Here is a 25091-nt window from a genome sequence, read left to right on the forward strand (position 1 = left end):
AATGCGCCGAACCGTTATAAAACACTTGACAATCTGGTATTCGAAATGACATTATTATATTATGATGATGATCATCATCGTGCGATTCTGTTATTTGTTTATGTTTAGTTACGCATCCTTTCACTCTTATAACGTTTAATTATTCCATAAAAATTAAAAATCAATATTATTAGTTACTGTACTTCGCAGTTGATTTTTACTTAATAAACGATGCGCAATGGAAAGTAAAAGCGACTCGCGATTTGATTTAATTTAATTGGCGCCAGAATTGGAAAAAACAAACGTTAAGTTTTACGAGTCCGATTAAACTCGATTGTAACTGTATTTTTGGACTGTGATGGGTGCAGGTTTAAGTGCGTGCGAGTCTCGTAATTGTATGGATACTTTATTATTTGTATAGAAAATCAAGGTGTTGAGAGAATTTTCAAAGAGTTGGATAGGTACTTATATCATGTAGAAATTGGTTAACTGAAACTGAGCAATTGAAAATAGGTAATAAAAAAATTATGCAAGGCGAAGTGGTATTTTTTGATCAGAATTGATAAATTTGGATCGTGTTAGTTCACAACCCTGATTTGATATGAATTACATTCTTATTTATAAACTCAATTTCGACCCGAGTGGCAACTGGCAACTGGCAACGATGGAAAACAAAGTTTTCCCAAAAACTGTTTTAGGTCATACCTATTCCTGCAACTACCATCGCATTTTGAGGGCCACTGCATGTTCATCTAAGTGAGAAAAAATTCATTTCTGAAGTTGAATGGTTTCTTAAAGTTGGGCATCTGAACGTTTTTACAAATTATAATACTAAATGGTGATATTATGAAAAATTCAGGACACCTTAGGGCCCTTAATTTTCTATTTAGGTGGGTTTATCTGCTCGTTTCCTTCATTTTCAATTTTTTTTGTCATTCGCTGTTTCTATCAAAATGGGCCCAAATTCATACTTTTTCCTTTATTTTCAATTTTTTATCAATCGTTTCTCGAAGAAAAATATGAATTTGGGCCCATTTTGATAGGAACAGGTTTTGGAGAATGGTCCTAAATTGATGGTTATAGATTAAACTATGTATTCTCGAGTTTCTTCAGAGAAATCCGTTGGAGGCTCCAGAGTGGCTCAAATCTGTTCCCATTCAGCCGCGAAGATCGAAAATAGGATGCAAATTCAAACATCAAGTTTCATCTTTACTGGATCAAATTTCAGCGGCTACTGCAGTACCTACGTAGTACTAACCCCAAATTGAAATTTTCAAAAATTATCAACGTCAACAAGAAACAATGAAAAATGGAATTCGATTTCTAAAATTCAGCCTTGCGATGGCGTTCAAAATTCATTTTTAGGTACATATTTTCAGATGCTCAAAAATGTTCATGAGTGCAATTTTTCAAGATTTCTGTCCATTGAAATTCGCTAGGTTGGCGACTATTGCCAAAATTTTCAAAGATCCCGCGTTCATCTGCAAAAGAATCGCTTCCCTTCATTTTTTTTCTATAAAAGTTGTCCAGAAGTCTCACTTTTTATCCAAAATTCCCAAAAAGTGTCAAAAAGTCTCGCTTTTTCACCAAAATATTGCGAAAGTTTTATTTTTTTTGAAGAAAAAGTCCGACTAAAAAAACTTTTCACCAGAAAATTGACCAAAATTCTCATTTTTTTTACCAAATAAAAGTTTCAAAAGAGTTTTATACTCGTACTTTCCATTTGAAAATGGAAGGTGGGGAGGGGGGGGAGTCGTTGGATTTTTTTCGAGGTACAAAATTGGAGGCTTTTCAGTCATATCTCCAAAGTTGAAAGTTTTAATGAGCATGTAAAGTTTAAACTTACCTTGGAATTTCCAGAGCTTCTTGTTTCCAGATTCAATTTCAAAGATGAGCAATTACCTACCTACTCATGATTGTACATATTTTTTGCTTGTCTCAAAAAGATATTCCTACATCAAATTTTACTACCTTCAAATTCATTAAAATTCAAACCTTGAAAAATGTTGAGGAACTTATTATTTTTTTTCAGACATGCTCATGACTTTTTCAGTTTTGATCGTTTCAAAACACTACAGCAGAAATAACGGTTATTTCCTAGTTGAAAATTTTGAAATTAGAGCACTTCTTTGGAAATAGGCTGAGCGCAAATGGCCATAAAAACAGGACAATTGAAACGATGAAATTCAGATGAGTGCAGCGATTCCTTGCAAATTTCAAAAAAAATTTCGCGAACAAAAAGCTTTGATTTTTTGACTGGGTATTTTTCTTGTAGAAAATCTGTCAAAAAAAACTGTCCGCTTAGAAATCGCCCCAAATATGGATAAATTCGTGATAGGCAGGTTGATTTATAATACACAACTCGATTTTCAACTGCTCAAGTTGATATCCACGCCTTCTGGAGCAAATTCAAAATTCTGGAGAAGTTTAAAATCGCGCTGGAGGCTTTTGAATGGCTTGAAACGGTGAAATCAGTTTCAGGACCGATTTTCATCATGTTTACTGATCAAGCTAAAAGTTGGTAAGTACGAAAATTTTCACTGAATTGTCAATAATTTTCAACTTCTAAATAATTCAACAATATTTTGGGTTGGAAAAAAATTTATCATAACAAAACTTGTTCATTTTTTCAAATTAAAATTCATTCATAGCCCCTTCAATATGCAAACTAGGCAAAAAGCCATAACACGTGATTTTATTCAGTTTTCTATGTTTTCTACCCGCTTTCGAGGTCAAAAATAAATTTCAAGTGTTTTTTTTTTTCGAAGAACGTATTTTTTTTCTTCAAATTTGAAGATAGGCAACACCTTTATCTCATATACTTACTATTTTTGGTTGCACCTAATCTTAAGTTTCGCTCACCTCTCACTGGACACCCTGTATGTTTGAGTCTTTCTTTAGTAAACAGGTAAGTGAATACGTTGGTTTCTTGGGGGGGGGGGGGGGTAATTATGAAAGAATAAAACAAATATTTACGAATAAAGAGAAAAAAGGTGGGTTTTATTCTATTTTATGTACATACAAATAAGTTTGTAAAAATAATACACAAATATAATAATAATGAAAAAAATTATAATAAACAAAAAAGTAGACAAAAAAAAATTAAAGCTAAATGAGAAAGGAAAAAAGGAAAGTAAAGTTAACAAATCATCATTGGACGACATCAAGGAAAACCTACAAAATATTACAAAAAATATTACCTACATAAGTCACATCAATACCACCAATAAATGCTAAAAAGGACAATTCGGGAAAGTTTTTTTTTTCAAGTCCCATATACGTCTCTGTTTTTTGCAAATATTTCGTTTTAGACGATTTTTGACCACACCATGTGAAAGCGGAGATCTTCAACCATCAAAATCACCAAAAAGAACGTGAAAAATGATTCTTGGCAACAAACACCTTTTCCTCATGTCCTCATGCATGCTTATTATTGGGCTATGTGCTCATTTAAAAATTGAATCAAATGTGAAAGTGTATAAACAGCAATCTCACGTCCCTGCTTAAACTTTGCCAGTAGACTCCTCATACCTTATAGATTCATATGGCACCTCATAGCAAAGTCACATCCTAAAAAGGTTAGGAATTTACCAAAACGTTATGAGTTGGCTGGTTAATCAAGAAAAAGGTTACGAGACTGCCCCCCCCAGAATATTTTTGAAAAAATGCACATATGTCATCGGCACACGACATGGCAGAACTCTAAGTCTTTATTTTGTTCGATCATTCGGCGAGAAAGTTATCGTCATTCGTCAATGCGACGGAAATGAAACGAAATGAAATAAAATGAAATATACATACAGTGACAAGCTTGAGATCGATATGGATAATACATTATAGAAGAGTTTATCAATATGAGACACGCGAGATGTGGCAAATGGCAATGGCAATGGCAATGGCAATGGCATTGGTATGGTACCTATTTTTTTTCACATGCGGAATACCCACGTTCCGAATTATGTGAGGTAGTAGGTCTAGGTACACCTATGGTGTAGGTATGGAAACGATGTGGGTGACGATGAGAAATACGACGACGACGACGAATGCGACTAGAAAGACTGAAGAATGTCGCCGAGCAATGACAGTATAATAACTAATAAGGATACGCGTGTTGTGGCACTTGCAGTACTTAACGTACTATTTAACTTGGTACAATAATACCTATCAGCCTTCTTATACTACTTGTACCTACATATGTAGTATGTACGAACAATAATAATTGTACTGTGTACTCGTATTTAAGAAAATAATAAATAAATAAAAAAAGAAATGAAAAATTTTACGCAGGAACACAAACACGAGCTCACTAACTTATACAAACCTAATACACTATGCGAATGTACCTATGTACGAGTAATTACGCCTACGTCACATGTCGTATGTACATAGATAGATAAATTAACCGCAATTTCGTGGCCATTGTTGATATGAGGACGCACGAGCCATCGAGCCTCAGTCGCGAGAATTTTCACGGTCGAGAAATTCGCTAATGGCTCGATCAATACCACGTACCTAGTGTAGGGTTAATTAGACGCGTTTACTTTTGGTAAAAGATACTCACAGAAGATAAAAAATACGCGAGAATCCTAATGGTTAACGTACGAGTTATAAGCTAAATTTTGAGCATGAACGTTTTGATTGTAAGCATTAGTGTCCTGAACTGGAGGTCTATACGAACGCTTATCCCAACCACCACTTCCACCTGATGGATTCCAACCGTGGCTTTCGTGGACCACGTGCTCAGTAGGCTTGGATAGTAATTTCTTCAACGTTATCAACAACGATAAAACTAGTGCGATTTTACTGATGATTAGAGCTTTTCCGGCCAGTATGAACAGGATTCCTATGGACATCGGGATCATCATCATGGCTTTCATCATGGCTGCCATCATGAACATTCCCATGGTTTTTTTCATCTTGCCTCGACCTGGAACAGAAGAAAATCACGAATGAATTAGAATTGTGAAAGATTTGGTTTATTTTTTTTTTTAATAAGTCTTGTTCTGGAAGAAGGTTCTTGGAAGGGAAGTTGTCAGAATGTACCTAAGCCCTGGTTTACTATAAAACTCGAATGAAAACTGTTAAAAGTCATTATATTGTCAACTACGAGTATTTTGCAAAATTCCAAATGTTGCAAATTTGTGAGTGAACTTTGTCAATTTGGCTGGAGCAGGGGGTAGGGTAGGGGGTATTGAAATCAAATACAAATTTTGTAAAATATATGATTTTTTTTTGAAGTGTCAATGTGATGCAGATGTATGGAATCCATATTTCAAAAAGTGATTGAGGTATTGAATTCTCAACTCATCGTCAGTTTCTAGCTACTTCACTTTTGTAGAGAGTAGGAAATTGAGATATTGCTCCTTTGCTCAGTGTTTCGGCGACTGATTCAAATCTACCTACTCGACTTCACAAAATTATTCATCCCTAAATTTGTTCATTTTTGTAAATGAAGGGGGGAGGGGATCAGGAATCACAACCAGCAAAAGTAAGGGAATCATTCTGCAATAGAATATCTATGTGTAAATTAATAATTTTGTAGTCATTTTGTAAAAATAATCCGTATTTTTTTATTACAAGTAGGTTTTCTTCATTCGTCAGAAAAGACGATCTTTCATGAGTGTTTACAAGTTGAGAAAGTCAAGAGCACATTTCAAATAGTGAATTCATAAAAAAGAAAGAGAGGGGGAAATATGTTTAAAAATGAGAAATTGTTTGAAAAATTAGTCAAGGAGCATGTTCTACTTTGTTTTTGAAAACCAAGTCGAAAATTTCAAAGAAATGTTAAAACTGTTGGGTCTTTGCTGCACTTGGGCGAAAATATGCACTGCTTATCCTTTCAACTTCCGAAGAATGCCCTCTGGGGCCAGATCTTTTTCGAATTTCCAAAATAATTTTAATAAAGATCTTGAGAGTGGTTTTTTAGTTCTTGAAGTTTATTTAATGCAGAAATTTAGAGAGAAAAAAAAATGAAAAATGCCAAAGTGACACTCGTGGTTTACTTTTCGTTGTACTGTACATTGCGGCGTTTTCAAAACTGAGAGATAAATCTACTTACATTGAAAAATGTTCATGCAACGATTCAAAAGGTAGCTCTCATAGATGTGTTTAAACAAAGTTTTTTTTTCGATCCCCATAGATTGCCATTTTTGCAAAATGAAAGTTTCAAAATGTCAATATTGGGTCTGTATAATTTTGATTCTGACGAATTTAAGAATTAAAATATCGATTTTAATGATTTATTTGTGCAGTTTTTTCCTGAAGAAGAGTCAAACGAGTTCAAAAAAATTTTTCCATGTCCAAAATTTATTTATTTTTTTCAACATTGTTTTGGGAACCAGTGAAAGTTTTTTTTTTTTTTTTTTAAATGGAATACTTAGGTACTTAATTTTGAATAATTTTGACACAAAAATGAATGATTATTGAAAACATAACTACAGTACATATGATATTTTTTTTTGCTGATTTTTCCAATTTCTTGGGGTTTTATGGAAGAGGATTAGGAATTCTCTTATTTACTCTTGTGAAACTTGTTTTCGATTTCTTCAACTGCCAACTGCTGAAGTTGCTGGTTTTTATTGAAACAAATCCCAGAAAAAGTTTATAAAAGTACCTACTCGTGTAATGTGTACTGAGGCAATGAAGAAATAATGATGATGATTTTTATCAAGGAAGTAAAACCGTAAAGTAGCCTCCAAGTTTTTAAAAAACATAAAAAAAGTCAAAAAAACGTACGTTTTTGCAATCTAATGGCAATATTTGGTCTATTATCATCAGAAAAGCTCTATCTATTCAATTGTCTTGACCCTCCTACAATGTTGAAAAAGTAGAATTTTAGTCCCTCTCAAAAATTGAAAAATCAAAATAATTGAAATCGTTACGTTTAGTTTCAACATTCTAATCTTGGAATTGAGTCAACTTTATAAATAGAAAAATAGATTTATCAATAGTTCTGACTCTCCCTTTCTTCTAGATGGCCCAAAACAGGAATTCACTTTCTCCTCAAATTTCAAAAAAATAATTGGAAATTTTGATTATACAGAAATTAACAATTCGAAACAATTTTTACCAATTTTAAATTCACTGATTTTTTTTTCAACATTGTTGGAAAGAAGAAAACCAAGGGAAGTTGTTGAAAGTTTTTTTGTTTCAGTTCATTTAGTTGAATTCGAACCCACAAACCGAGCTTTCAAACAAATACGCAGGTATGCAATGGTTTGAATAGAGAGAACTTTAGTCTTAAAAATTGGTGTCATTCTGAGAGATTTTTTTTCAACTTTGGAAGCCTCTATGTAAGGAGACCAACATTACATACAGGGTGCCCAGAAATATCGTGAACCCCAAAGAAATTTTTTTATCAAAAATATAGGTTGGCAACGTGAAATAGATGCATATGATTGGTGAAATGTCATCACCTTAGTCTAACAACCAATCATGTGCTATCATTATCATCATTCAGTGTGATCAACCGAAACATTTACCAGAAAACTTTTTTAGGGGTTCGCAATATTTCTGGGCATCCTGTAGGAGACTGCGGGAGATATTTTCTTAAAAAGAAAACTATTTTTAAAAATTCTTGGCGGAAATTATAAAAGTTTCTAAATTTGTTTACATATTTCCGTGTTTGATTAAATGTTTTTGGATTTTTTTTTGCATTTTTGGAAAAGATGGTTCTTCTCGAAAATTTCGAAGAATTCTGGCGCAAATATGCATTTTTTTTTTTTGATAAATAAGAGTTTTTTTGTTTTTTGATTTTTTTTTATCTTGACGGTAAAGAGACTCAGTGGAAATTCGATGTAAAAAAATAGGAAACGATTTTCCCATAAATTTCAACAACTTTAACATAGGATAGGGACGCAAGAAAATAAAACTTGAAAATAGTCATCCTGAGGGTGTGTGTGGGGGGGGGGGGATTTCGAGAAATCATGTTGTGTAAATTGAAGATTTTTGAAAAATGTTCACCAAATTCTGTTTTATTTGATTTTTAAATTAATCAGACTATTCAGTTTTACTTCTCAATTTTAGGATGGTTTCGGCATGAATTATTTGGGAACCCCCCCCCCCCCAATAAAAGCAATCAATTTCGTGGGGTGGGAGGAGAGAATCGAAAAAAATATCACTAATGTGAACGATAGAACCACCCTAATCTACCTACTCAACTATTCAATATTTAACAAATATTTTTAACGCTTTGTGGTACTTTTGACAAGTAAGTTTTATCATACATGCATTATTTGCCATGATCTTGGTGCATATTTTTGAAGATCTTAGATCTCTCGTAATTTTTGACGATTTTGTCAGTTCTTGTTCCAGGATATCGGGTGACCACAAGAATAATGGGTTTTGGTATGTTCTGTTAAGCCAAAAAGGAAAAAAAAATTCCCTAAGTAAAAATTGGAAAATGGAAAAACAATCGAGAAAAAGTACTTTCGAATTATTGTATTTGATACAGAATGAAAGATTATATCGCGTTTCATTGAAACAATCCCTCAAACGCCTATTTTTTACATGATTATTCAATTTTCTAATTTTCATAATGGGAATTTCCTCTCCTTTTTGATAATATCGAAATCCCTTATTCTTGGTCACCCGGTACAGTTTAAAATGTAATCAAATAATGAGTAAAATTTTCTTTAATTATGATCAGAAACTAGAAAGACGTGATCGATGCACATTACGAGTAGACAAGTCGAATTTTCGGCCACGAAATCTCAATTAAATATATAGGCAACATCCTGCAAATAATGCGCGAAACCATTCCCAAAATTAATGGATTACGCATAATATCGATTGATTAGCCTGTTTCTGGTGGAATTTTTTCGGTATAGGTAATCTTAGTACAATATGCGCAAATTTTATTGAAACTGCCCAGATTTCAGAAATAAAAATAAAAAACAAGTAGCCAATGAAAAGAAAAAAATACACGAATGTACAACCGGCATATACCACACAATACGCTGTTATTCGCGCGTGAGACGGAGAAGATTTCTTTTATTACTTACGTTGTTAATCACGATTTAATCTGATTTTTATGTTGGCTTTTCCTTTTTGTTATTGGAAATGTTTAAATGAGAAGAACACACTGTACGCCGAGTACCAGGTACGTACATATGTAAAATGCGAATAAAAAAAAGAGATGGAGATTGAACGGTGTGTGAGAGAGAGAGACAGAGAAGAACAGAAAGAGAGACGGAAACAGGTGAATGTTAATGATAATGGATAAAAGGTTCAAGTTGGACGAGCACATGGTTTGTCATTAAGTATGGGAAGGAATTAAATGAATCAGACATTATACCACGAGTACCTGTAGGTAAAGTAAGCGTAAGTAAATGGCGTTCAAATACGATTCGATTAATTGGTAAACGTTTTCAGTTTGGTGTTTAAGAAATCTTCACCTAGGTGAGTACTTAGGTAGGGGTCTTAAGTACTATTAGAAACATACAAAATGCATTCTGTACCTTCGCCTAAACTTTTAGCTATCGAAGAAACGTCGATCTTGGGCAGTCCTATCTTCAGAACGTGGGTGTTGGCGAACTTGGATATTTTCTCGACCAGCATATCGTTCAAAAGACTGGATTTTTCATCTGTACCGACGATAGAGCTTTCGATATCGTTCTCTGTAAGAGCCCTGGCTCCTTCGGATCTCTTGCCTTCACGTACGATCTTCATAGAATCGTCTAGTTCGATCACATCGCTTCGTCCAATCCGATCCAGCAAAGAGATGGATTTGATTTTCAAGCAATCCAAGAACTCGTACTCTTTTCTTTCGCAATCTTGATATAGTTTTGAAACAAAAGCAGGTACTATCGACCAACTGGTATCCGTTGCCGCTGCAGGAGTCGGAGAAGGAATAGAACTGCTGCTGCTAGTTGCACTGCTTATCGATACCAACGACGATAATACCATCAACGCGAAAATCTCAATCATATTGATCCGTCGAGTCGAACTTATTCGCGAAGATGTCACCATGAAAAAAAAAATATTGAAAATGTTTCAAACGAAAAAAAAGAAAATAAACGAGAATCGAACAAACACGACACCAATAACAAGGACAAGGTTACTACTACAACTGCTGCTGGTAATTCTGCAGATTATATTATTTTTGTATCGCACACCGACAACGATCAAGTTCCGAGGCAAAATGTCCGATTTTATGAATGATAATGATGTTTTATATCGAACAATACAAATATCAAATGAAGCTGAGAAGAAAAGAAAAACAACCAGATGAATGTATTCGAGGTTTAAATTATTGCCATTCGACTTGGTCCCCTCTTTTTCCTCTTTTATACGTACGTTGACATCGACGACAGAGATGGTAGCAGAAGTGGTGACGGGCCACGTGTGTTTTGGCACATTGGTATTGGTATATTGGTACAGAGCGGAGGAATCTGTTTCTCGATACGAAATACTGTATCAAAGCGGCAATCTCTCATTACTCTCACTCTGTGTATTCAGTGTAAAAATCTTACCCGTCCCGATTTTTTGCCCATTTTATTAGGTATTTTGTTTTAAAAGTTTCGATTCTCTTCTTCTCATCTTATTGTCGATGGCAGCCTGATCGAAGAATGCTTTTAAGCACCTACTTGCTGTTTCGTGTACGGTTTGGGTGAGGTGGATTGCATTGCGGTTGCTTTGTAGCCTCTAAATGGTTTATTGAGAATACCTATACCTATACCTATACCTACGAGTATGTGCATTGAGTTGAATATCCATCTGCTTTTTGATCCGGCGTTCTGTTCCCATCGACTCGAGATATACCTACGAATTAAAAGTAAAACTGAACCGCGAGAAATGTAAACATTGGTTGGTGTTTCGATTCTCGTATTAGTGTCAGTGCCAATGCCAATGCCAATGGTCATGGTGTTTATGCGATTTTTATCATCGAGATGCCTCGGATGAAAGGTGCTAATGATGGATTATAGATAGGAATCTAGCATGCTGTAGCGAAACGATCGATGTTTAATCTGAAGTGTGCAAAACGTTTGGTATGTTTCGTTAGAGAGATGCAGTTTCTGTTTCTTACTCATTTCCTGTGTATTTAGCATGTACCTACAGGCTTGGGGGAGGGGGAGGGGGGATCACAAATTTTGGTCGTTTTTGAAATTTCGTTTTCATCGTTGTACACAATAATATGATCGAAGGCTTCAGCAGAGTAAACATTTTCCCCCTTTTCCCCCTTAAGAGACTATTCGCAAAGTTTTTCAAGTTCCGAAAATGATTTTGAAATTTTGAAAATGACATCTATTCCCCCAAATAGTTGAGTAATTTATTATTTCCTTTTTGGGGTGTTCCATGTCTTATAAGAACCGAGAAAAGTCAGGAAATTAATATCAAGAAATTTCGTAATTTTCACCCCAAAAATCAGGGATTTTGGCATGGAAATGTTTTTTTTTGAACAGGGGGTCTTCCATGTTTTGAATATATAAATGTATTGGGCTGACTTTCAAAATTCCGGTGGATTCTCGACATCAAGTCAGACATTTGAAAACTTTTACACAAAGTGACATTTTCGGAATTTCGATATTACATCGGACTTTTAAAAACTTCGAAAAAAATTGGTAAGTTGCCATTAATTTGAATACATATTTTTTTTTCGATTTTGCTGAAATTTATTTAATGATTTGCTGACGTTCAGGAAGTTGAAAAGTAGACTAACCATAATCGCCTCTGCCCCTCCATAACACCCTCGAGACTCGTGAGCTGGGGGAGAAGATAATTTTATAGGATCCATAATATATTTTTCTTCATACAAAATGATAGGTACTCTTTTTAGTCCGGCATATGACAATAGGAGTAATTGCACCCCCCCCGCCGATCCTCCGGGACAACTTTTTTCTTAAAGGGGACATCCTAAGGAACATTTTGAAGCAAACTTTCCCAAAAAAAAGTTGGCCTTACTTACAAAATGGCGGGCATTTTGATTGACAGGTCAGCCGAAATCGCAGATTTTGCGTTTCAACATAGGGCTTGCACGAAATCTTTCAAACCTTACAAAGGTAGATCGAAACATCATGCAAAAATTTATCACTTGTCAAAATTTCAAGAGCTAAAGTGCGTTTTTCGATTTTTGGTGAATTTTTGAAAATCAAATTTAGGCCAAAAATGAGGGGGAAAATCAAAATTTTACCAAACTGACCAAGAAAGCAGAAATTTGGTATATACCCTATTTTCGACATGCCAAAACGATTGGAAACGGTTTCAACCCGTTTTGAGCATGTCCTGGAGCCTCCAGCTTATTTTTGAAACTCGAAATTCTCACAAATTTCCATCAAATTGGAGTTGCAAAGCTGAAATTTATTCTAAAAACTGATTTCAATACGCTACGAAGTACTGCAGGTGAATTTCAAGTCGGAGCTTCCAGCGACTTTTTGAAAATTCCTGAAGCCTCCAGCAGATTTTTGAAACTTGAAATTTGCCAAAATTTCATCAAACTGAGATGAAGAGTCGAAATTCATTCTGCAAACTAATTTCAATACTCTACGAAGTTGATTGGTGGTGGATTTCAAGTCGTTTCGGACCCTCTAGCGACTTTTTGATAGGTTGTGTGGCGTTTTTTTGGAAAGTTGAAATTTCCTAAAAGTAGGTGGAAGCTTCAAAACCATTTGAAACCACCATGTAGTCTGCGAAGTAAATTTCAACTCCATTTGATAAATTAATGTTGCAGGAATTTCAAGTTTCAAAAATCAACTAGAGGCTCCTGTAATTTTCAAAAGTTTCAAAAATCTGATGGAGGCTCCAAAACGACTTAAAATTCACCTGCAGTACTTCGTAGCATATTGAAATTAGTTTTTAGAATAAATTTAAGCTTTACAACTCCAGTTTGATGGAATTTTGTGGGAATTTCGTGTTTCAAAAATCTGCTGGAGGCTCCAGGACATGCTCAAAACGAGTTGAAACCGTTTCCAATCGTTTTGGCATGTCGAAAATAGGGTATATACCAAATTTCAGCTTTCTTGGTCCATTTGGTAAAATTTTGATTTTTCCCCTCATTTTTAACCTAAATTGGATTTTCAAAAATTCATCAAAAATCGAAAAACGAACTTTAGCATTTGAAATTTTGACAGGTGATAAATTTTTGCATGATCTTTCGATCTACCTTTGTAAGGTTTGAAAGATTTCGTGCAAGTATGTACTATGTTGAAACGCAAAATCTGCGGTTGCGGCTGACCTGTCAATCAAAATGGCCGCCATTTTGTGAGTAAGGCCAACTTTTTTTGGGCAAGTTTGCTTCAAAGTGTTCCTTAGGATGTCCCATTTAAGAAAAAAGTTGTCCCGGAGGATCGGCGGGGGTAGGGTGCAACTACTCCTATTATTATATGCCGGACTTTCTGTGTAGTGTAAGTACATACGTATGTCATGAGACTGCTGAAACTGCATGGAAGAAAATTTGTTTGCACCTTTTGAAGGCATTTGAGAGGAATATCAAAAATACCTTATTCGTCAGAATTCAAAGTTGAGCTTTTTGTTTTGATGGTTTGATTATTAATAGCTATAGTGAAAATCAGGGCCTTTAATATGAGGACCTTGAAAACCAGAGCTTTGAAAATCAGGGTCTTAAAAATCAGGACCTAAAAATCAGGGTTTTGAAAATGAGGGCCTCAGAAGTTAGGGTCTTTAAAATCATGGTCTTGAAAATTGGGGAATGAATGTCAATCAGTCCCAGAAATTAGAGTCTTCAGCATCAGAGCTTTGAAAATAAGAACCTCAAAATTCTGGGTCTAGAAAAAAAAAAACGTAAAAATTTGTACTCGTATATTGAAAATCATGGTTGTCTTCAAAATCAGTTCTGTAAAAATCATGAATCTTAAAAATCAGAGTTTTTAAAATCGACGTCTCAAAAATCAAAATTTTCAAAATCAGTGCCTTGAAAATAACTCATTTAGTATGTTGAAAATTATGGTCCCGTAAATCAGTTTTCGAAATCGAAGTCTTCAAAATCGGGACCTTAAAAATCAGGGTTTTAAAAATGAGTAGGTACCTCAGAAGTTAGGGTCTTTAAAATCATGGTCTTGAGACAATTGGGGCATGAGAATGTCATTCAGTCTCGGAAATTATTTGGGTCTAGAAAAAAAAAACTGTTGAAGTTTGTGTATATTGAAAATCATGGTTCTAAAAAGCAGTCTTCAAAACCAGCACCGTAAAAATAAAGAATTTCGGAAATCAGGGTCTTAAAAATCAGAACTTTGAAAATCAGAGCCTTGAAAATTCATATCTTTTGAAAGTCATGGTCCTGAAAATCAGTCTTCGAAATCGAGAGTTTTGAAAATCAGGACCTTGAAGATCAGTCTCGAGACAAATTAGAGTTGTGAACATTGAAATTAATAGTCTGAACGAATCATTGAAGATTGAGGTCTTGGAAATCTGGGTTTTGAAAATCGGAGCCTTGAAAATCACGATCGAGAAAATTATTATGGTCCTGAAAATCGGACCCTTGAAAAACAGGGTCTTGGAAATCAATGCAGGTGTTGAGAATCAGGGCCTTGAAAATTAATTCTCGAAAATCCGGACTTTGAAATCAGGGTCTTGAAAAACAGTGGTCTTGAGAATTTGAAGATCTCAGAAATGTGGAGGTCTGAAAAATCGACGTTTCAAAAATCAGGGTTTCAGAAATTAGAGTCTGGAAAATCGGTGCCTCGGAAATCAAGGTCTCAGAAACGCAAGTCTTAAAAATCAGGGTCTCATGCAGAAATTGGAAAATTGAAAATCATGAATTTTGAGAATCGAAGTCTTCAGAATTAAAGCTTTGAAAATTGTGATCATCAACATGAAAATTAGTGGGTGCGCTAAAAATCAAGGTTCTCGAAATTGGAGTCTTGAAAGACAAATCAAGGATTTAAAAATCAGAGCCTCGGTTAGTACATGATTGAGGGAAATTGTAGTACATTATTGAGAATCAGCGATTTGAAAATCAGAGCTTCGAAAATCCGGGTCTTCCAAATCGAGGTATTCAAAATCAGGGCTTTTTGTAATCAAAGACCAACGCCTTAAAAAGGGCTTTGAAAGTCGGTGCTTTAAAAATCAAGGTCTCAGAAATATCGCAGTATTGAAAAATCGGCGTCTTGAAAATCTGGTCTTTGAAAATTGGCGTCTTCAAAATCAGAGTTTTGAAAATCAAGAGTCTTGAAAATCAGGTCCTCCGAAATTAGGGTCTTCAAAAACACGTTTTTAAAATCAGAGTCTTGAAAATCGGTGCCTTAAAATTCGATATCTTAGTAATTGGAGGGGCTGAAAATTTGTTACACATAGACCTATATGCTTCCTAGTTTGATTGTGAACTTATGCATGTCTATGTATATCTCGCTGAAATAATTTTGTACGTATGTTCACTGTATGAGTAATGCGCATAGTGTGGGTGAACTATGCATACGATAGACTCCTAGGTACCTCTACCTACGTTTATAATATCCAGTATGTTATTGCCAAGACATACTTGATACACTTTATACGCATACTGCCGGGTACTTATACGAGTATACTTAATAACGAAATGTTCTATTGTTGAAATACTAAATATCATTTGCGACGGTGTACAAGCGACATTATTGTATGTTATTTGATTTTTAATAGGAGAAAAGATGAAAATTACTTTTTTAATTAAATTCTTTTGGATATTAAAGAGTGTCGGGTGGCCGGAATTTAGGTTAGTGAAATTGTCGTCGTCGTTAAATACATACATACCTATTTAGGTAGGCTAGGTATACCAATGTGGATATGGATTGTGGAGGATCGATGTGGTATAAAATGTTCATAACGTTCATAGATATCTGAATTATCGTATAAGTAATACCTCATTTCATTTTTATTTTTATTTGTCAGTACCATTCTGAAATAGTACGTAGAAGATTTAAGCGTGTAATCTGTATCTTGTGTGGAATGATGCACTGCTGCGCTGCATAAAAGCATAGTTGACTAATTTGATCTATCTAGCTGGGTAACACAAATAAGATTTTTGTTGTATGTTTTTTCATTGATGAATTATACAAATCGTTAAAACACGTTCAAATGGATTGAAAGTGCTTGAAAAGCTCAAAAAAAATTTCACTGCAAAAAACTGATGATACATATGTTTGCATAATTTGGTAAAAGTACAATTTCAATTCCCAATCATACACAAATGCACTCATATTTGTACTCAGATTAATCTCTAGTCAATTTTTGTGCAGTCTTACCTGCCACTTAATAATTCTAGATAGAAAGTTTAATTTCAGTTTCATTTTCCACGAATCTTCGATATATCACGTTCTTATAAAAAAGAAATGTTTTTTACTTTTTGAAGTATACATTACTTAGGTGTACTTACCTTCTGTGCACTTATTTCTACGTATTTACTTACTCATCCTCGTGAAATACGTAAAAAGTGTAGTCTACGAATAAATCGTGATTCTCATAAATTTCTCACGAAAAAAAGTCGTGATTTACCAATGATGCTGAATTTATTGAAACTCCTCTTATATTGTTTGTTCGTCTTTCAGTAAGTACATAATACTTAATCTGCGTATCTTTATTAATTAGGCAAGTAAAAAGTACACATCTAACCTTCATATAGTGCTCTATACGTGTAGATTATTGGAAAAGGTTGTGTCGACTCGATCGATTCCCATCAATTTGTCGAGAAGAGAATAACATCGATTAAATAATTAATGGACTGACGATGCGATGCAATATAAATGTTAATGTGTATCTCAAGTACCGTACTACTGTCAGAAGTTGTGCACTTATTTTTCAATAAATTCGCCCTCCCTCGTGAATTTTTACCAACCTTAGTTAAACGGTGCCTTTCTCATCTTATGTGATTAAAATCCATGATAATTCTTGGGTAATTTCAAATGTGGTTCGGTTGGAATTTTTTTTTTGAAGTTTACATTTTTGAGGTTTCTAGATGTATTTCTATGTATATTCTGTTGCTAGACCCAGCAATGATTCATCATTATCGTCGTAAACATGCCTATATACCTACGTTGGTTATAGTTGTATTCGTGTAGGTCACGTAAGGTATTGACCCTTTTCTAAGTAGAATATTAAAAATAACGACTTATATGTAAAGAGATACTATTGCAGAATCGTGGTAGATCTAAAGATCTCGATTAGACTTAGTCTCCGCAAATCTACATAGATAGGTACAATATCAGTTCATAATCTCTACACATCTATCCTGTTCCACTCGAACGACAACTTTTATTTCATCAAAAAAAAAAAAAGAAAACAATTAACAAACAAACAAACAAAAACCGACTCACGAATAATACGAGTAAAGATGAGGAGGAAAGAACACCACTTCCACCTCCACATCGAAAAATAATAAAAACAAAACATGAAAGTATAGGTACTCGTAACACTCTCTCACACACTCGCAACAAAATACAAAAAAGAAAATAGGTACTCGAATCATTAATAATTCGAGAAAATAAATAAATCAATAAATAAATTACTTATAGAGAGAGAGGAGGAAAAACACGAAATGCAGTCGGAAAAATAACGTATGTAAATATGTTGTTTTTAAGGATGATGATCTTGAACTTGACCACCGTATGCCATTTGGTGAGCGTGAGCGTCGTGGTCAATGCTACGGTGCCATCCACCGCCGCCGCCGCCTCCGTGCCCGGAGTCGGATTGTTTGTATATGACTTGCGTCGATTCGTGACCGTCGTCTTGGCTCATCATTTTCTTCAAAGCCAGCACTGCTGAGATGACCAGGGCGATTTTGGCGACGATTAGAGCTTTACCGGCGATTAGGGCGATTTTAGACATGGCCATGTGCATCATCATCGCTCCGGCTCCCATCATCATGGTCATTTGACCTCCCTTATCCTTGTCTTTGTCCTTCTTGCGGCCTGCGAACAGATTATTTCAAAGTTGGTTAGATTTTTAGGCGAAATACTCGTGATTTGAGATTGAGCAAGTTGATGTGAGCAGTGGGTTAAAGGTCAAGGTCGAAAGAAAGGAAAAAAGTGTTCTGATTGTTTTTTGTTTGTTACATACCTATAGGTTAGGATCGAATATAGTTTTTTATTAATAAATCGCTGTTTTCACGAAGAACAGGAAGGAGGGGGAGGGAGGGGGTGGGTCTGAAACATTGTCCAACGATAAACTCATATAACTGTTGCAGAATAAGAAGAAATATGAGTTAGGTACTTTACTTATCTACTATTAGGTATTCAAGTTTGTGGAATGTTATTTTATGTTTTTTTTTTTTTTTTTTTTTTGTTAATTATTTCATGATTGTCAATTCGAAAGCATCTATTTTTCCCCTTATTATTGGCCTTTGAAGCCAAAGGACAATGTTTGTGATGAGAGGATCAAAATTAGCTCCTCCTTATCGAAATTCAGCTTTTCGCCTCATTCTTAGAAAATCAGTTTCATTTTGATAATAGTTTCCGAGAATTTTAGATGGTCAAGAAATCTAAATTGACTAAAAGTTTTCACGTTTTTTTTTCTTCTAGAGTTGTGACGATTTTTCAAGAAATGTTAATTTTTTTTTTTTTTAGTTTTCAAACGAAATAACATGCCCAGATGAAATTTTGAGAGATAATTCTTATGATATTTTGAAATTGAACCTAATCATCACCAAAATAATATTTCACTCTTTAAAATTGCTAAAACTCCACGAAAATTCCATAATTTTCATTTCTTTTAAGCGTATGGGGGAGAAAGGAGGGGAAAAGACTAATGTACATAGAAAAGCAAGGTTTGTGACTGAGTATTGAAAAATTTCAATTCCTTGATCAAAAGAAAGAATACGTTTGCATTAGCAAGCCGTAGACTTGTCCATGGTTTGACTTTGTTATCGTCAAAGGTCTCTGTAATACATGAATAGACTTTAGGAGAGCCCATGGAGAACAGTTTGCAATAAATTGGTGAAAAATTGAAAGTTATTCAAGAAGTGTAGAAAAAAATCTCTGGTTTTTGTTTAAGAAGTTGAGATTTTATTGCTTGAAAAAAAAGAAAAGATTTTTAAGTAAAGTGAGGATCTTACGAAAAAATGAAGAGAAACAAAATTATATGTAGAGCATAAAATTTCTCATTCATAAAGTACGGATAATATTTTTTTTATGAGGGCTCATTAATCAAATATTTCAAGCAATAAAATTATAAACTTGAATTTATTGACTATTTTTTTCACAAAGGTCTTTTATCGATGCTATTAGAAAAAATGTAGTGATTTTTTTGCAGCCATTTCCAAAACTTTTCGGTTTTTATCAGAGCTGTAAAACTAAGGAAATTCATCATTCATTTTTCTAGTTTTTAGTTCGAGTTTCATTTTTTTTTTCAGTTTTGCAATTTTTTTTTCTTTGTAAATAATGTAAAAAACGCGTTGGAATTTTAAAAAAAATTAAAAGTGAAAATTTTAAAAACGAAAATGATCAACAACTCGATGTAAAAAGAAAAAAAAATAACATAATATATTTTTGTAGAACAGTTTTGACGCTTTTGATGAGTGAAAACGAAGGCGAATTTAAACCAAATTATCTAGGTATGACAAAATTCCAAATTAAAAAAAATGTAAAAATAAATTCAAAAGTTGCGGATTCAATTTTAAATTTTAAATTTTTGTATTTTTGATTCAATTCTATGTTGTTTTTCAGTTTTTTATTGTTGTAGTTTTATTAGTTTTCAGTTTGAGTTTTGAAGGTTTGGTTTTTATGTGGAAAAATTCGTAAAAATTCAAGTTTCAGCACCCCCCCCCCCTTTGTTCCAATTGCGATTTTTTTTGGACCAGGGGCCTTTTAAAGTTGAAAAAAAAACTAAAGAAGCGAAATTTAAAGTTTAAGTTTACTTTTTTCAACTTTGGTTTTTGTATTTTGGTTTCAATTTCAGTTTTTTTGTTTCATTCACAAGTTGAAAAAAAAACTAAAGAAGCGAAATTTAAAGTTTTAGTTTACATTTTTCAACTTTGGTTTTTGTATTTTGGTTTCATTCACAAGTTTTATCAGTTCTCAATTGTCAACTTTAGTCTTACAGTCTTGGTTTTTATGTGGAAAAAATCCCAAACTTTGAGCACCACTTCTCTTATTGAAAATTTTGTCGTGCCGAGAGCTCCTTGAAGTTGAGAAAAAAAAATTGAAAAAACATAAATAAAACTGAAGAAATGAAATTTTAAAATATCAATTTCAGATTTAATTTTTCAAAATTTCTGTTTTTGGATTTTTGGATTTTTTTGTTTCATTTTCCAGTTTCAACAGTTTTCAGTTTTTGGTTTTTACGAAAGAAAAATTTCAAAAAACTTTGAGCACCATTCTTCTCCTCATCCCAGTGTGAATTTTGTTAACAAAAGCTCTCTGAAGTTGGGGAAAAATGAAGAAAAAGCGGAATAAAATCGAAGGCAAGAAATAAAAAATTTCAGTCTCATTTTTTTTTCATTTTTAAATTTTGCTTTCAGTTTTTTACTTTATTTTTCAGTTTTATCAGGTCTTAGTTTCAGTTTTGCAGCTTCAATTTTGGTTTTAAAAAAAAGCTCTCGAGTCTCTTTTTCCCCATTCAAATTTTGTCGTGCTGAAAGCCCATCAAATTTGGAAAAAAAATTGAAAATTTGTCAATTTATAGGCCACAATAATTCTTCTAAATAATTAGTTTTTCGAGAAAAAGACATTTCTCGGTCCCTTACAAATGTTTTCCAAGGTTCTCGGTTTTTCCCAGTTATTTTGGTCTGTCTGCAATTCTGCATGGAGCTCCAAAGTATTGAAAAAAATTCCCTAAAAAATAAAACAACAGACAATTTTCAAAAATGTGAATTTCCATTTCAAAATTGCTCTAAATATTTTTTTCCTGCAACATTTTGTCAACATGGTAGGTATTTATCTATTCGTTGAAAATTTTGATGAGAGGGTTTCTTTTTGTACAACACTCGGAGGCCCCTGAATTGCATGGCCTTAGGACAGAGAAGTGCCATCATTATTTTTAGTTCAATTACTCATCAGTTATCAAGTTTTTACTTCCATCATCATCCATCATGTGATAAAAAAATCAGGCCGAGGGATTTCAAAATCAATTATTTTTATAATAAAGAAAGCCAATGGCCTGATTTTATTTTTTTTTCACTTTCATTTCATTTTCAAAACTTTGGAACAATTGGAACATGAAAACATAGAAAAATTGTCCAGGGGTTTTCATAATTTCATGTTCTTTTCTTTGGAATTAGAACAAAAGTTTGCCATGATTTGTGCTGTCAAGAAAATACACCAAATAATTTTCTACGAACCAGAAAAATGTTCCCAGTGCCTTTTTATTTCAAATTGGTGCTTTAAAAGCTGCTAAAATACATGTCTTAACAGCTGTCAGCCATCAGTTCAAAACAACAACAACAACAGCAACAACAAAAGGATAGAATTGATGAAAAATTGTCGAAATGCGGTATTCCAAAAAGGCCTGCGTATTTATTCGCCAGAATTCTGAAAGTCATCTCTTCTCGTTAATGAAAGTTCAATGTTACTTGCTTCAGTAATTATCAGTTCATATAAAACCGAAAAAATTGCCAATGTTTTTTATCAACATTTCATTTCACAAATGGTGAGAAAAATGTTTATAGAATTGCTCGTAAATAAGCGAATCAATTAACGAGATTTGCATTTTATTGCCTCAATTACACCTCTCGAAATAAGATCTGTCGACTAAATAGAAATCAATAATAAACCGCGAGTAAAATATCCGTTCTTTTTTCAACTTGGATGGCCGATGACGTACTTATGAGCGAAAACATCCTAACAACGGTCATAAAATCATCGACTCCGATGACGTAGACAACAAAAAATCTCGCCAAATTGATAGGACAAGGGAATGTAATTGAGAAAATTTCAAATTACAAGTACATGAGTAAGTTTGACGAACGAATGCTCAGTCAAATTAATCAACATCGTTCATATAAATTATACTAATACGAAATCGCAGAAAAAATTAACCCATTCGAATCCACCTTATATTCTTCCTACCCCTAGCCCCAGTAAATGAAAAAAAACTTAGTTCGTCTTACCTTCGCTTTGTTCTTGTTCGCCGTCTAATTTAATTTGCAAATTTTTAGTCTGAGCCAACATTCGCACCCTTCTGATCAACACCTCGGTCAACTTGTTGTCAACATCTTCGGCCTTGAGTGCGTCCTCTTCATCGGCCACCATATTATCGGCGGCTGCGCCATTGGTAACGTTATCGTGCGTAAGGTAGAGGAAATTGGCGATGGCGATCGGCTTCTTGTTGGTGATAGCGTGATCGATCAATTTGATGGCTTTGTATTTAACGCAATCGGCGAACTCTTGTATTCCGTCGGCGCATTTGTTTAATATATTATTATTATTATTGTTATCGGCTCGACTAACGTAACGCCCGAAAACGCACACAGTCATCAGCGAGAATACGATTAAAACCTTCATCTTGACCCGCGAACGACGACGTAGTCAAGACGAGAAGAAAACAAACAGCACCGCAAAAACAGCACTAAAATCGGAAAAATAGCGAAGCACCGCGATTCAAGTATTTGAGCACTCGCGACCACAAACGAATAAACGACGATGATGATGAATTATTCGAGGACCTGTACCGTCCTCTCGATGAACCTATGACTAGCGAATAATCCTTAATCCGGCGTCGTAGTCGGATTTTATATAGGTAGAGGTAAGCTAAGTAAGGTGAGGAGAGTACTTTGGTATGGTGCGCCTATAGGGAGAGAAGTTCTCTTCTTTTGACACAATCTATTTCGTTGAATAATTTGCCTAGGTGATTTGGAGCGTTTCACCGGAGCGGAGAGGCACCTCCGCCGCCCCGCTCCGTCTCCGAAGGGCCTGGAACAAGGCACCCGACCCGAGAATATGTGTAGAGAGATATGTTGGTCGAGCTTAATGAATTTGTAAGTACTCGTGTTTTTAATTGTTGCGTTTATCGATGTTTTTAAAAAGTGTAAAAGTTACGCATTTCGTCAAGCGCATCCGCCAGTAGCCGTGAAATTACAAGTTTTCACGTGGAGTTTTTGGCCAGCAGGACGGACGGTGGGTGGAGGGTATCGTGGCAGGCGCGGGAATATCGTTGACATCGAAAGTAATAGTGATATCGGTCATATCCTTGATTATATCTTGCAAGTGGCCACCACCGCGCGCCGTCGTCACCCAAGCCTCAAAATTACCACGAGTACCTACACGCTCGAGCGAGGGGCGAAATGAAGAAAGAAAAAGCCCGTGCGAAAATACCAGTACTATACTACATTAACTACGATTTTTCGTGTTTTTAATTTATAATTACCTTGCTTAGGTTTAATATGCTCGCAATGTGCACTTAAACGAATAAACTGCTCGTGGTGTTTCGAGAGCGAACGCGGTTTTTTTCTACCAATAAGTACGTGCAAAGGAATCGTGAAAATTACGAAATTCTTCCATAATGTCGAGCAAGCTGAGCTGTCCTCAAATGGCACGTGCAAAAGGTGCGCATATCGTCGCCGTTTATTGTCGTGTGTATTGGTATAAAGAGGTATCCGATTGGAAATTAATTAATTAACGGTGTGCTGGTGGCAGCCCAATGGAAGGATGAGAATGTATGAATTATGACGGGTGCCAGTCGATGGTATTTGATACCAAAGAACTAGTGCATACGAGTACTTATGTACTTATTGAATTTTGCTGGGATGGATGTATCGAAATCGACGTTGAGTGATTTATCGAACTACGAATTGTTGATTGTCTCGAAGTACCTGTACGAGAGAATAGAATAGTCATCGCAAAGGTGACTAGGGCGTTATGCTATGGTCATATGAGGCTGTGGGAAATACTCAACTCACCTATCGTTGGTGATTTTGAGAATTATTGAGACTCGTAAGATTGATTAATTTTAATACGAGATGGCTTCGTATTACGACGTTGAAAATGAAACCACCGATTTCCGCTCATAATTTGAGTGATACAAAGAGAAATTTAGTTGTATTTTCTTGTGAAATTTGGAATTTTTATAATGAAAAAAGTGGGAAAAAATATCCCAATTTTTTTGATATGTTCTTTTAGTCCGGCATATGACAATAGAAGTAATTGCACCCCCCCCCCTCAATCCTCCGGGACAACTTTTTTCTTAAACGGGACAATGGACAGTTAACCTGTCAAAACTTCGAGTGCTAAAGTGCGTTTTTCGATTTTTGGTGAATTTTTGAAAATCCAATTATTCAGGCCAAAAATGAGGGGAAAAGCCAAAATTTTACTAAATTGACCGAGAAAGCTGAAATTTGGGATATACCCTATTTTTGACATGCCAAATCGATTGGAAACTGTTTCAAACCGTTTTGAGCAGTTCTGGAGCCTCCAGCAGATTTTAGAAACTCGAAATTCCCACAAAATTCCATCAAATTGGAGTTGCAAAGATGAAATATGAAATTTATTCTAAAAACTAATTTTAATATGCTACGAAGTACTGCAGGTGAATTTCAAGTCATTTTGGAGCCTCCAGCGACTTTTTGAAAATTCCTGAAGCCTCCAGCAGATTTTTGAAACTTTAAATTTTCACAAAATGGAGATGGAAAGCAGAACTTTACTCTACACTCCAATTTTACCACCTTCTGAAGACGACTTCAGGTGAGTTCAAGTCATTTTGGAACCTCCAGCGACTTTTTTGAAAATTACTGGAGCCTCCAGTACATTTTTGAAACTTGAAATTTCCCCAAAATTTCATCAAACTGAGATGGAGAGTCGAAATTCATTCTGCAAACTAATTTCAATACGCTACGAAGTTGACAGCTGGTGGATTTCAAGTCGTTTTGGAGCCTCCAGCGACTTTTTGAAACGTTGTATGGCGTTTTTTTGGAAAATTGAAATTTCCTAAAAGTAGATGGGAGCTTTAAAACCACTTGAAACCACCGTGTAGTCTGCGAAGTAAATTTCAGCTTGCCAACTCCATTTGATAAATTAATGTTGCGGGAATTTCAAGTTTCAAAAATCTACTGGAGGCTCCAGTGATTTTCAAAAAAGTCGCTGGAGGCTCTAAAATGACTTGAACCCATGTGAAGTCGTCTACAGAGGGTGTCAAACTTGGAGTACAGAGTAAATTTCGGCTTTCCATCTCCGTTTTATGAAATCTTGGAGAAATTTCAAGTTTCAAAGATCTACTGGAGGCTCCAGTAATTTTCAAAAAATCGCCTGAGACTCCAAAAC

At 34.7% G+C, this 25091-nt stretch overlaps 2 protein-coding genes and 1 long non-coding RNA gene across 3 annotated transcripts in view; 1 reads left to right on the forward strand and 2 right to left on the reverse strand.

Annotated features, from left to right (window-relative positions):
- The window catches only part of LOC135841868 (uncharacterized), a 312604-nt gene that overhangs the window by 154823 nt on the left and 132690 nt on the right, over nt 1-25091 (forward strand). The gene's annotated exons all lie outside the window — the stretch shown is intronic.
- LOC135841113 (uncharacterized) lies at nt 2983-10193 on the reverse strand. The gene is made up of 2 exons (XM_065357925.1): nt 9438-10193; nt 2983-4906 (listed from the first exon to the last, which is right to left on the reverse strand). The coding sequence occupies exons 1-2, from the start codon at nt 9946-9948 to the stop codon at nt 4566-4568; spliced, it is 852 nt and encodes a 283-aa protein (XP_065213997.1). The 5' UTR covers nt 9949-10193; the 3' UTR covers nt 2983-4565.
- LOC135841867 (uncharacterized) lies at nt 17133-22553 on the reverse strand. Its single transcript, XM_065359074.1, has 2 exons — nt 21947-22553; nt 17133-17813 (listed from the first exon to the last, which is right to left on the reverse strand). The coding sequence occupies exons 1-2, from the start codon at nt 22338-22340 to the stop codon at nt 17479-17481; spliced, it is 729 nt and encodes a 242-aa protein (XP_065215146.1). The 5' UTR covers nt 22341-22553; the 3' UTR covers nt 17133-17478.

The sequence above is a fragment of the Planococcus citri genome, chromosome 3, assembly GCF_950023065.1.
Source record: "Planococcus citri chromosome 3, ihPlaCitr1.1, whole genome shotgun sequence".
Taxonomy (NCBI): domain Eukaryota; kingdom Metazoa; phylum Arthropoda; class Insecta; order Hemiptera; family Pseudococcidae; genus Planococcus; species Planococcus citri.

Bases quoted from the DNA above. Each gene is read 5' to 3' on its own strand.
- LOC135841867 (XM_065359074.1), bottom strand. From the start codon at position 22,340: ATGAAGGTTTTAATCGTATTCTCGCTGATGACTGTGTGCGTTTTCGGG. The intron at 17,814-21,946 runs GTAAGACGAACT...ATCTGTTCGCAG, and splicing joins CGAACAAGAACAAAGCGAAG to GCCGCAAGAAGGACAAAGAC.
- LOC135841113 (XM_065357925.1), bottom strand. From the start codon at position 9,948: ATGGTGACATCTTCGCGAATAAGTTCGACTCGACGGATCAATATGATT. The intron at 4,907-9,437 runs GTACAGAATGCA...CTTCTGTTCCAG, and splicing joins AGCTAAAAGTTTAGGCGAAG to GTCGAGGCAAGATGAAAAAA.